Raw genomic sequence first — 14,119 nt, forward strand, 5'->3', positions numbered from 1 at the left:
AGAGCAGATACGGAAGGAAAGCAAGAGTCATCTACACTGCCCCCAACACACTGACATAATTACTACTCACCTATGCCACTTTTGTTGAACACGATGTCAAACTCCTCTCCATACCACAGGTCATCAGATTGCACGCTGACCCGGAAGATGTACTGTTCTCCGACCTTTGTGCCATTCAGGGGGTAGCAGTACTCCTCGTGCCCATCTATGTAGGGTAGAAAATCTCCCCTGCCGAACCGGAATGAAGTTTAGTATTGTTGCTTTGAATCGGAATACAAAGAGGGTTTGCAGTAATTGTCTTGAGAATATAAGTAGGCTTGAGTATGGTGAGAATATAAGTAAGTATGGTGATCGTTATGTTTTCCCCAACATTGCAACAACATTATGCAGTCGAAATTGTCTAAGACTGCCACTTGTCGAGGAGAAAGGTGAACGCTTTGAACAACTAGAGGACCGTTTTACATAGTGATATTATATGGGTTTTTTTTATTTCAAGGGGGGGGGGGGGTAATGGGAAGCGACAGTTTATAAAGCGTACAGGTGATTGGCAAAATCTACAATAGGCCGTTAGACCAGACCCGACTGTACCCGACTGTATTATTTTCTTGTCAGTCCGTTTCCTTTCAGCGCAGTGCATTGATCTAGAGTACTCTGCATTCGAAATTACATTGTTAAGATATCACTATTACACCGTGGTTTTATAATTTCAACTTTAAAAGCCAATGTCGCTACACACTGTGATTATCGCTTTCTATTCAATGTTTCTTGTACACTTCCGTTTATCAAGACAGAATGCCGTGATCTTTTAATGAAGGGAGCGAACGCCTTGCCCCTAATAATTACTGAAACGACAAGTGCAAGGGTATTTTATATATAAAAAGAAGCTGTGATGATTGACAATAATGCTAATCCTTGCCCTTCTAATTAACCGTCTGGCTACTCAAAACCAAGCACTGACGCAAACCAGGAATATAAGCTACAGTACAGTTATCTACCTTATCTTGTTTCTACATAACGCCCTGTAACGAGAAAGTAATGCGCACAATATGCTGCTATCCTCAGCCTTTCTCCTGCTAACGAGTTCTGCTCAGAGGTACTCGACATATCATCCTATCTCCTGAGCTAATAAGAGGGACGGAAATGAATACCTAATGAAAAGAAAACGGGATGATCAAATCCAAGTGTTGTTCTCTTACTGCCGTGAACATAAATCTTGATCATGTCTTCATCCCATAAGACACGGTGCACTTCTCCACACTAATTGATGGGGGTTCTTCTAGCCAAGAGAGACACCTTGCAACTAGACCGTGCCTATTTCTTAATATTGGTGGGAAAACATGTATCACTCTTTGCCCCCCCCCCCCCCCCATAAAGAAAGAAAGAAAGAAACAAACAAACAAACAAATAAAGAAATATTTAAATAGATATATGAATGCATAAATAAATAAATATATATATATATATATATAAATAAAATAAATAATGCAATTTTTTTCTGGCGCCTGAAGTGTAAGTGGTAGTTCTCTTTGAGTACAGTATAAAGTCGAGTTTTAATCTTGCTTCTCGATTGGAAAGATTATCTTTTCAGTATCACACCCTTTTAGCTAGGATCTCCAAAGATGTTTGTAAAGAGATAGATCACTCCTTTATCTCTTGGTGTTTAGTTGCGCTCCTGAGTGTTACTAGTGTTATGCTAACATGGAAAAGAAGCTGAAACAAAAGTAATAAATTAATTTAAGAGGGGGGGGGGGGAGAGCTGGTTTTAAATTGACGATTTTTGGTCAATTTATGGTATCCTGACTTTTTACGTATTATAATACTCCAATCACTTGTAAATCTAAAAAGTGTTTACTCTTTGTTTTACAATCATCATCTTCAAGATTTTCAGTCCCAGGACTTTCATTTTGCCTATTATGTAAGAGAATGTCGTTTTTTCTCAAAACTTCAATTTTGATGTTTTTTCTCTTCTACTTTGTTATTTTATTTTTGATTCCAATAAAGTTTTCAGGGCTTGTCATTCATACCAAAATCTACCTTTATAAAGGTGGAAAAAAAACGATGCATTCATGAGTGAGTTACATGGATGGATATGTTATCGAATTCAGAGGCACGTCAGTTATCCATCTCTAACTTTTTTCCTATTCAAGATATCCAAGATCCCAACAGTACGAAATTTTGTATTGAGTTGTTTTGTTTTTTTTATCTATCATCAATGTACCAAATTTGGTAGGTAAATAAAAAATCCTTTTTACTTTTGTGAAAGCTGTTTATTTTCAATATGGTAGCCGTTACCATGGCAACCGTAGACTTGAACCAAAAAAATTAAAGTTACATTTTACATATGTTTTCCTGTTATACCTCCTTGTTATAAGGCTTTATCTAAAAAGGCCATAGTTACCGAGATAGGTTTATAAACCACCACCCCCCCCCCCTTAAGGAACAGCGCTTGCTGCTTTTTAGACCCCTGCTCACTCTAGGGAAAATTTCATTTCTACTTGACACACGACTGCGGCGGGTATGCAAATTATGAAGCAATTTTCGTCTGTTCATCTAGCTCTATTCACCGCCCAGCGACGTAATACCGTAGGGTATAGTATCTTTGGTTATAGTAGAGAGGGTTTACACTGTAAACTCTTTGTTTATAGTGCGCTGGCATCGTGGGACGAGTGGGAATTTTCCTAGTGTGCGTGGGGTCACGTTTGTTTGCTAATAATCTATTAAAATGGCATACCTTATGCATAAGAACTGATTAAGCGAAAAAATTTTAACCCAAAACTACAAACAAACAACAAAAAACCCCATAAGAAAAAAGAGAAAACAAAATACCTTTGAAACCGCACAAATCCCTGACAATTTTCTATGGGTCATTTAAAGCCTTCTAACGCTTCAGGAAAATAAGCTGTCTGTGACCCGCCTTAAAAGCTCGTTCATCATCTCTTTAAGTCTTCTTGTGCATAGGAATATGTTTTTTCTTGCGTGCGTGTGAGGTTTTCCTCTCAATAGATCTAATCATGTCATCGATGTATAGCGCTCAGAGCGTATACTTGTATGGGATAGAGCGTTACATAATTAATGCAGTCTATTATTATTGTTTTTGTTATTATTGTTATTGTTATTATTATTATTATCATTACTATTATTATTATTATTATTATTATTATTATCATTATTATTATCACGATTATTATACCCTATTATTACTCTTGTTGTTGTTGTTGTTGTTGTTGTTGTTGTTGTTGTTGTTCTTCTTCTTCTTCTTCTTCTTCTTCTTCTTCTTCTTCTTCCTCTTCCTCTTCCTCTTCCTCTTCCTCTTCCTCTTCCTCTTCTTCTTCTTCTTCTTCTTCTTCTTCTTCTTCTTCTTCTTCTTCTTCTTCAAGGATTGAAAACGTCTTAAACCAAATGGACAAAACAAAGCTGTTTACACCTTTCAGAATTTGATTGAAGACTTCCATAACGTAAGTCAGTCTGCAAAGCAATTAATCGGGCGCCGTGTTGGCGCAGTTGGTGTCAAGCTGTACTCTGGATCAGGTGGTCTAGGTTTGAATTCCCAATGGAACGTTCAAAACTTGGGCTGTTTCGGGGAATCTTTAAGGCTCTCTATCCCTTTGGTGATTAACAACAATCAGGAAAAGGACAAGTGTAGCTCTGGGTCACCAATATACACATAAAGGCCTTGAACATTTTAGCTCTCACTGGCAAAATTGAAGGCAAATGAGGCAAGGAGGGCTCGGAGCAACCTACTTGGAGAACCTAAACAGATGGGTGACAGGGAAGAATCAAGATAATAAGCTTCTTTATCTTTAAGCAGAGTAAAGGAATGACTGGAGCGGAGAACCATGATCGCCAATGTCTGTCGCAGATCTGGACTTGATAATGATGATGATCCATTTGATTCAGTCTCAACAGAGATGGACGATAAATTCGAAGGGATGTTGAACCTATACGATGGCTGTTGAAAGCAGTGAATCGTCCTCGACATATTTAAGTTCATGAGCGTTTGAATCAATACTAACCCCACAAAGTAATCAATACTAACCCCTCAAAGTAAAAATGATAAGCATTAGGGAAGATTTGCAACTCATTTTAAAAGCTAAATCTAAAAGGCAAAGGACAGTTAGTGGATATGTTTAGACGACCATACTTTTTTAGAGAGAATATACAGGATATGTTTCTGAGACGGATGCTATCAAACATTCCCATGCCATTTCCGTAACTTTGTAAGGAGCATAATATGATCTGATTTTTTAAAGTCTACCTAAAAATAGCTAAATCTGCTTCCGGAGCCAATCAAAAGTACGAGTACGGTGTTCCTTCCACAGAGAAGCAGATTAGAGCTTACTGCATTACGTTTGCCGTGCATTCTGTTAGTTGTGCCAGGAAGTCGGTAATTAATCTGAAACACTAGAAGAAGAAGCAAAATCTAGGAGAGGAAATGGCAAAAAGAAAAATATGAAAGGCAAGCGGATATAGAAACCATTCGTACGACTCGTGGCTATCGTACGAACGAATGAGTCGACAAACTGGCGTCAGAGAGATGGAGTACACAAGAAAGGCAGTCTGTGTGTCCATCACTGCGTATTTGTTTGTTTGTGTATGGGCATGCCCTCGTACGCATGCGAGTGGGCGATTTATGAGTTTGTCTTACCCGTCTAGAAATCAACGGCGTTGTGGTGTATCGGTAAAGCGCTTCGCCGCAACATGAGCCCTTATCAATAAATGGACTGCCCTTTAAGGGGGGGGGGGGGGCTACACCCTCAAAATCAAAATTCGGCTCAAAATCATGGAATTTGAGTTGTAGGCATTTTTAGCTTCCTCAGCCTCTCCTACAACTATTTCATGGCATAAGAACCCCAAAAAAATCGTATTTTTTCCCATACCAGGCGTGTTTGTAACCGCCATTTCCTCATAAAGTCAGTATTTTATTTTTCTTTATCGGCCGTTTTCTCAAAATGCTACTTTTGTCTATACTTTTTTGAATAACTCCACCATTTTTCATCCAATCTTCATTAAATTTTCACAGAATGAAGAGAAGAGGTAATACTAAAATTTGTCTGTTGAAATTTTGATATATGAAATAGATTTTTGGTGGTGGTGTCTGGAGTGTGGATTTTCACTGATTTTTCGCAAACTTGAATGCTACCTCAGGAAAAAATTCATTAAAAATTTTGTAATTCGATTAAGAAAAAAACAACAAACAAATTTTTAGATCTAATGTTTGTGAACACGCATGCAAAAAAACAATCATTTTCCATTAGTGATAAGTGCGGTATTCATTACGTAAGACATGCCAATAAAATCCAATATGGCGGCGTATCCATGGAAACGAAACTTTTCTCTCAAATTTGATTGCGGATTTCAAGACTCCTTACTATGCTCGTTATATGTGTGAAATGTGGTAAAATTCGGTCCAGTAATAAGCGAGATAGCCTCCAGGTGTAGCCCCCCCCCCCCCCCCCCTTAAGGGAATTGAGCTCCTATTCTTCCACGTACATTGGCGAAGAGCGTATATAACAACACCGGAAACGCCGTTAACAAACCAATATTGTACGAATATGAACATAACTACTTCGTAGTTAATAAACACGTGAAAATAATCTTCAAAATACGCTGTGAATAGCTCACCTGCGCGAGTCCCCGGTGACAGTGACAGTGTAGCCGTCAAAGGCCCGCTCTGGCATCGGGTTCTTCCAGCACAGGGTTGTGGTGGTGGCGGTCGTGGAAAAGCAGAATGTCTCTGGCTCTGGTAACAGAATTTGAGGGTGGCCAGATATTTTATGACATTTTTAACAGTTAAAAGTATATTTTAATTTACATCATTATATAGTTTCCAAATTTGTACATGTCTTAAACCCTGAATAATTCAAACAATAACATGTCATCACACAGTCGCTTTTTACGATATTAATTTTCATGTTGACTGATAGATTTAAACGGAGAAAAAATGAAATTAAGTAAGCTAACGGGTATTTATTGTTCTTACGTTTGACAAGGATGACGTCGACGATGACGTCAGTGGTACCGCTCCGCTGGGGCGAGCCTGTGTCCACTGCGAGTAGTTTGACGTTCAAAGTGTCAATTTCATCTGGTACCGGTTGTGATAGGCGTAACACGCCGTCGCTTTCCAGAGATATGTACTTGAAGTCTTCCTGTAGACAGACGTAAAAATAAAAATATTTAGTGAAATGGAATCGTGATAATATTTACTGTCTGATCTACTTTATAACTGACTAACTTACTCTCTGAGACTGAACGGCCACGAACTATACATAGAGCACGAACAAATATCAAATCTTTCAGTTTGAAGACAGAATGAAATGGTAATTACAAGAAAGACAAGAAACGTTCGAACCCAACTCAGGGTCAAACTTTGAACGTCTGAATGTTAATAAACTGTAACTATTCTTGACATGTCGACATATCTAGAGAAATGTAAAAAAATTCGAGTAGCTACCGCATTAATAATTAATAAAGCGATGCAGAATTATGAATTTTGGAGAATAATAATCTTATCCGCAAAAAAGAAGGGATACGACAACGGTTTCTTTCTGGAATTTTTATAACTTTTGGTTTACATAAATAATCTCTTTTTTCCTCGAGAGGTCATTTTTGGCATCTTTGAGACGAAAGTGGCCGACAAGCAGAAAGCTTTGAACCCACAAGGTAAGAGATTTTTTTTTCTGGAATAATTCTGTTCATCCCGGGCCTCCCAAAAAGATTTGCCATGTGTTTAGTAGGGCAATAAACCATTGAACAAGGATCGTTTTCAGAATAATCTTCTGCGACTAACATTTTGAGCGACGTCAAATCAAGAAAGCTGCCCATAGAACTTAATGAGCTACATCTCTCCTGTACTCATAGATTTGAACTATTTTATCATTGACCACTCATTGTCATGGCTGCTCTCCCTACTCTTTATAAAAACTTCGCTGCGAAGCCTGTGCAGCATGGGTGTCCAAAATGAAAGGGGGGGGGGGGGAACCAACCAGTTTCGCAGTAACAAAGTTTTCGTAGCACCTTCCCCCCCCCCCTTCCCCTGCTTTTGGCTACAAATTGTTAGAATGGTGCTCTCCATTGGGAACCGAAATTTCGTTGAATTGCACGGTTTAAGATATTATAAAACAAATCTGTACATACACCACATCTTTTGGGTTTTTTTTCCTCCCTTACACATCAAATTTACTTTTTTAAAATTCAAAAGCGATTTTATCATCTGGGCTTGCAGCTGCCATAATGTTGTTTGCTTAAACAAACATATGTTTAGGCGCTCAACACTCAATGTTTTCTTCAACGCAAAGAGAATTGATATGTCTTTAGCATTAATAAAATGACGAATATAGAGATAGAGAAAATAAATCTAGAGACAGAAGATGAAGAGATGAGCGGGAAAGGGTCTGGCAGAGCTTGTCCATGTGCTGCTGGTGTGAGGTGTCTCTCTCCCCGACCCGATCCCCTCCATCCTTCTTTCTTTCTTTCGCTCTCTTTCTCTCTCCCTCTCTCCCTCACTCTCTTTCTCCCACAAGCATACACAAACAGACACACACACACACACACACACACACACACACACACACACACACACACACACACACACATACACACACGCAAAAACATACACACAGACGTACATAGACACACACATGTTTTTTTTGGTTTGTTTGGGGAGGGGGAGGGGGCATATATAAAATAAGGATAATATAATCGAATTGCTTGTTATAAGAAAATACAGAATCAATACAGAAGTATTTGTTCAAAAGTAAGTTCTTTCTGAATGGATTTTTGGCCTCTTCTTGTATCTAAGCTCTGTAGCTACTAACTTTTTCTCTTAGGAAGGTGGAAGTGGGTTGGGGATGTTGGGTAAGAGAGGAGTGGGTGGAGAATATGGGTAGCTCGTTTGTTGTTGTTGTTGTTGTTTTATTTTTTTGTTATTTGGGGGACAGGGAGGGGGGGCAGGGCAGAATAAGGGGAGTTGATGTTATTGGGGGGGGGGGGGGGGAGGAAGATGTTACATCTAGTTTACGTAGAGGTTTTACGGCGCTCACAACTGCATAAGGTCATATGAGCGCCAGCAGATTAGAGGGGTTACAAGAGAATAACAAACATAAAAAAAAGAAGAAGGGGAGATAAGGACGGTAGATATTAGACAGGAAAGAAGGAGCAAACCACACCAGAGCAGCCGCCAACCACCCACGGGGGGAGAGGGGTGTTCCCAGTTGATGGTGAAAGTCGAGAGAAAAGCGTCCATACCAATGGCATAGTGCCTACGTAGTAATGTTTCCATTTCGCTGCCAAGTTTGCATGGGCCTCCAGGTGCTTGTCTCCCTGTGTTCCCCGCCAGAGTTTCACACGAGAATCCAATCTCTAAATCGTTTTCTTAAGTAATTGATTTTTCTTATTCGCTTCAGCATCCTCTGCGCAGCCCACTTGTAAGTTGTTTGGCAAATTCGTTTACGCTCAACGTTTAAAATAATTGTTGCTGAAATTCCTCATGAATTTACACCGTCCCGCGTGAATTCAAGTACGATAGCGTCGAAAAATTGGAATTGTTTTGGTTCCCTTAGCAAAAGTGTAAGTGATAATATAGGATATCGTGTAACCCACGCGAACATGATGTTTACACCTGACGATACGGCTTATGAAACATTTGAAAATTAGTTTCCCGTTAATACAATTTTCGTGTAAAAAGATAGAAACTGCGTTTTCGCTTTCAAATATCTAGTTCAGCGTGAAATCTCGGTTTCAAAACAAGATTTTTAAAAAAGAAATGACATAAAATAAACATTGCAATGCTTTTGAAGAAATGTTGCTGATCATTAAGGAAATGGACGATTAGAGAATGGAAACTTTCTTACGTAGTGAGTATAAGTCATTGGAATGGACGCTTTTCTTCCTTTTTCCCCCCCCAAGAGGACCCCCCCCCCCCCCCAAACAAAAAAAAATCAATAAATAAAAAAATCAATTAAAAAATCAATAAATAAATTAATGAATGAACGAATGAATAAATGAGTAAATAAAGAAATAAATAAATAAATAAATAAATAAACAAACAAAATAATAAATAAACAAATAAAATAAAAATCTCTTTAACTTGTTTAACTGTTGCTGAAATAGAAGTCAAACTGGACTTTGATTAAAACGCAATGCTCTTTGCATTAAGCCACGCCATGCTCAAGCAATTTTGGCACTCGAGGTTCAACTGTTTCAAAGGGTATGACTATTTATTTGTCATGCACACCGTAAGAGGCCACTGACTGGGTGACTGTGGGAACACAAGGAAAATTCCTTCCTGGTTTGGTCGAGTGAGTAGTGAGTTCAGACTCACAAATAATTTCAAGCAAATCGTGACAGGGAGTTTAGATGGGTGGGGGTGGTAACTGACCCGTGTCCTTCAGCAAGACACAATAATCCTCGCTCAAATGAAAAACAGGGAGCTGCATTGCGTCAACCAGCAAAGGCACGTTTATAAAACGGTTCTGCATTGATGTAATATTGTGTTGTCAACCGTAGTCTTAAACAACCAACAGACCGCTATGCAGAATGCTACCCAAGAGACCAAGACAGTAAATTAAATTTTGTTTGTTTTGTTTTGGTAAGTGTTTTACGGCGCTCGCAACTGCATAAGGTCATATGAGCGCCAGCAGATTAGAGGGGTTACAAGAGAATAACAAACATAAAAAAAAGAAGAAGGGGAGATAAGGACGGTAGATATTAGACAGGAAAGAAGGAGCAAACCACACCAGAGCAGCCGCCAACCACCCACGGGGGGAGAGGGGTGTTCCCAGTTGATGGTGAAAGTCGAGAGAAAAGCGTCCATACCAATGGCATAGTGCCTACGTAGTAATGTTTCCATTTCGCTGCCAAGTTTGCATGGGCCTCCAGGTGCTTGTCTCCCTGTGTTCCCCGCCAGAGTTTCACACGAGAATCCAATCTCTAAATCGTTTTCTTAAGTAATTGATTTTTCTTATTCGCTTCAGCATCCTCTGCGCAGCCCACTTGTAAGTTGTTTGGCAAATTCGTTTACGCTCAACGTTTAAAATAATTGTTGCTGAAATTCCTCATGAATTTACACCGTCCCGCGTGAATTCAAGTACGATAGCGTCGAAAAATTGGAATTGTTTTGGTTCCCTTAGCAAAAGTGTAAGTGATAATATAGGATATCGTGTAACCCACGCGAACATGATGTTTACACCTGACGATACGGCTTATGAAACATTTGAAAATTAGTTTCCCGTTAATACAATTTTCGTGTAAAAAGATAGAAACTGCGTTTTCGCTTTCAAATATCTAGTTCAGCGTGAAATCTCGGTTTCAAAACAAGATTTTTAAAAAAGAAATGACATAAAATAAACATTGCAATGCTTTTGAAGAAATGTTGCTGATCATTAAGGAAATGGACGATTAGAGAATGGAAACTTTCTTACGTAGTGAGTATAAGTCATTGGAATGGACGCTTTTCTTCCTTTTTCCACCCTCAAGAGGACCCCCCCCCCCCCCCAAACAAAAAAAAATCAATAAATAAAAAAATCAATTAAAAAATCAATAAATAAATTAATGAATGAACGAATGAATAAATGAGTAAATAAAGAAATAAATAAATAAATAAATAAATAAACAAACAAAATAATAAATAAACAAATAAAATAAAAATCTCTTTAACTTGTTTAACTGTTGCTGAAATAGAAGTCAAACTGGACTTTGATTAAAACGCAATGCTCTTTGCATTAAGCCACGCCATGCTCAAGCAATTTTGGCACTCGAGGTTCAACTGTTTCAAAGGGTATGACTATTTATTTGTCATGCACACCGTAAGAGGCCACTGACTGGGTGACTGTGGGAACACAAGGAAAATTCCTTCCTGGTTTGGTCGAGTGAGTAGTGAGTTCAGACTCACAAATAATTTCAAGCAAATCGTGACAGGGAGTTTAGATGGGTGGGGGTGGTAACTGACCCGTGTCCTTCAGCAAGACACAATAATCCTCGCTCAAATGAAAAACAGGGAGCTGCATTGCGTCAACCAGCAAAGGCACGTTTATAAAACGGTTCTGCATTGATGTAATATTGTGTTGTCAACCGTAGTCTTAAACAACCAACAGACCGCTATGCAGAATGCTACCCAAGAGACCAAGACAGTAAATTAAATTTTGTTTGTTTTGTTTTGGTAAGTGTTTTACGGCGCTCGCAACTGCATAAGGTCATATGAGCACGCGGGACACACCTAATATTTTCAGTTGGTAGGAAATTTTGAATTTTGGCCGGGTGGCGGCCGAAGCCTACTCTTATCGATTTTAGACCACCAAGGGATCTTTAACGTGCGCAACTTGCGCAACTTGCGCAACTTGCGCACGGGCCCTCCGAGATTTTTCGCCATTTTCCGAGAAGGCTAGGTGTAGAATTTTCGTACCGGAAGATCAGGGGTGTGGCTGAAAGACAGCAGTAAGAAGGAGCCAAGGAGTAGCAGTAGAAAGGCTGCAGAAAGAGTCAGGAGCCCAGAGGAGGGGGCAAAGGAGGTGAGGGGTGGGGGCAGAAAGTGGAAATGAAAGCAGACTACAGAACATTGCTGGAGAGCTGGAAATGAGGTGAAAGGAGACAAATTTAGAGAAGAAAATTTCTCGGTCGCTACCCGGATTCGAACCCGGGACCTTTGAATGAGAGGCCAACACCTTAACCTCTAGGCCACGAGAGCCCCCTGATTTGTGTAAGATGGATCAAAATATGTGGCAACATCGCCTTTGGTCTGGTCATGATCGGACATACTGCGTCCGTCCGGTCCTCAAAGAGTTCATGGCACTTTATCTTTTAATTTAACCTACAAACTACCGCGCGTATGCACGCATACACACTCAATTTAACCCACAAACTACCGCGCGTATGCACGCATACACACTCAATTTAACCCACAAACTTCCGCGCGCAGGCATGCATGCACAGTCCAAAGAGGAACATGTCATCGTAGGAAATGGCGTCACTAATCTGATACGTAAACACCTACTGGCTCAGCTTTGCGCTACCGTCGATTCATGTTTACCGTTCACCATCATTAAAAAAAAGACACAGCAGCTTTTTAACACTTTGGTTTTGCTGTGAATCGTGCTTTCTTCTAATTTAATTCCCTTGATGACTGAACCATTTCCACGGCTGGCTGAGTACAATGTGGGTGAGAGTTTAATTCCTGGTCCCGCGGGGCTCATATATAATACACAGGAGAGTCTGTGACCTTGAAATCGATCTGACTCTCACATTTTCCCGCAGTTTTATTTGTTCTGTGACAATTGGAAAGGGGGGGGGGGAGCTGTGTCAGCTTAGTCTTTGTCAGTTTGTTAGAGTGCATTCCCTACATAGATCTGAACAGGCGCCTGTGGCGTAGCGGTCAGGTGCTTCGCCATGACAGGGAGAAGACCCGAGTTCGATTGCACTTTATGGAGCATCTAGGTCTTTCTGTGGGGACTTTATAACCCTCTCAGCCCGGGTTGGGCTTGAAAGGCAGGGCTGAAAACAGGCCGCCTTCTGAAGGATCCAAATAGTGTCGATTGGGTGTAAACGTTCTATAGTTACATTTTAAAATTCGGTCTGAGTGTTTTCAGTCTTCAATCTTGATGTGAGACTAAGTGCTCTAGCTTTTAACCACCTATTCGAAAGTTTGGGCAAGGCCTTTCGCTTTATTGAAACCACACAAAAAAGAAATCATTGTCAATTACAATATAACTGTTTGTGTACAAGTCTGATGCCCACAACAACACTGTAAGTTCTTTTCGGAGGTAGAGAGGGATACAGCGTCCCAGAAGAAAGACAGACATTATATTCGAAAAAAAAGCTTCTCCCCACGGACGAATAGAACTAACGTCTTCTACGCACGATGACGTAGCACCTTACCGCTACACCACATACACAAGAAGAATGAATTATGTTAAAGATAAATCATGTTCGAGCTGAAATGATGCTAAAAGTAACAACTCCCCACCCGCTGTTCTGAAAGAGTTCCCTATGTTTTCCTGCAGTATTCTCTAAGCCAACCTTCTGTCCAAATCTAAAACCAGGTACTTTTTTTTCAAACACTCAAAATCTTCGAAAACACCTCGTTTATCACCTTCCTGTACTTTCCACCCCAATTGTTCTATATTCCCAAGTGCACATACAACGTCAGTCGTTGCCAGGTGCCCGGGTTACAATTTAAACCATTGTGTAGAACGTTAGACGGACTGATATCGCAACAAAGAACTCGTGACTTTTCCGAAGTGTCATCAATACAAATTTGATGACGTCCCGCCCATAGCTCACCGCATTCCCTGAACAGTTTTAATAGTAAATGACAAACTGTTCGAATTTACGGCCTATTGGGAGAATTCCATCGAAATGATTGACCTCTCATTCGTTCATTGAGTAGATGTTTTATTACACTATTCACACAATTTTGATAATGTAAGCACCGAAATCGGATGCACTATTACCGGCCTGTCCTCCTTAGAAATTCCTAAGCCAGTTCCGTATGTCAATGATCATGTTATCTATCACTGAAAACGAGAATTAGTCGGAGTTTTGGTGAGATCTGATCCCTCAATTTACCATTATTGTTTTCATTTGATGAAAACTACAACAACAACAAAATTATAACAAACTTAACAACACTAACACAAAAAACAACAACAACAACAAAAGCAAAAAAAAACTAAGTGGAAATGAAGCCATGTTCACCCGTGACACTTTCAGATCAGACGCTTGGAAAAGGAACGGACCATCAACAAACTTCCCTGGGGGGCTCTCGTGGCCTAATTGTTAAGGTGTTGGCCTCTCTATCGAAAGTCCCGGGTTCGAATCCGGGTGGCGACTGAACATTTTTTTTCTTCTAAAATTGTCTCCTTTCACCTCCGTTCCTGCTCTCTTGAAATGTTTTGTCGTATGCTTTCGTCTCCTCTTCTTGTCCCCACCCCCTCGCCTCCTTTGCCCCCTCCTCTGGGCTCCTGACTCTTTCTGCAGCCTTTCTACTGCTACTCCATGGTTTCTTCTTACTCGGACAACCGAAAAAATTCGGAGGTCCCGTGTGCAAGTTGCGCACGTTAAAGATCCATTGGTGGTCTAAAATCGATAAAAGTAGGCTTCGGCCGCCACTCGGGCAAAATTCAAAAGT

The 14,119-nt window shown here is 40.0% G+C and overlaps 1 protein-coding gene across 1 annotated transcript in view; it reads right to left on the reverse strand.

The window, feature by feature from the left end:
• Positions 1 to 70: 70 nt before the first annotated feature.
• LOC101851731 overlaps positions 71 to 14,119 on the reverse strand; it is a gene marked incomplete at both ends in the record, with an annotated part of 32,318 nt that continues 18,269 nt past the window's right edge. Inside the window, 3 exon segments of the mRNA XM_013082232.1 lie at positions 71 to 228; positions 5,623 to 5,740; positions 5,981 to 6,146. Of these exon segments, the coding sequence (XP_012937686.1) occupies positions 71 to 228; positions 5,623 to 5,740; positions 5,981 to 6,146 (442 nt within the window).

This window comes from Aplysia californica, unplaced genomic scaffold, assembly GCF_000002075.1.
Source record: "Aplysia californica isolate F4 #8 unplaced genomic scaffold, AplCal3.0 scaffold00164, whole genome shotgun sequence".
NCBI classification, from domain to species: Eukaryota; Metazoa; Mollusca; class Gastropoda; order Aplysiida; family Aplysiidae; genus Aplysia; species Aplysia californica.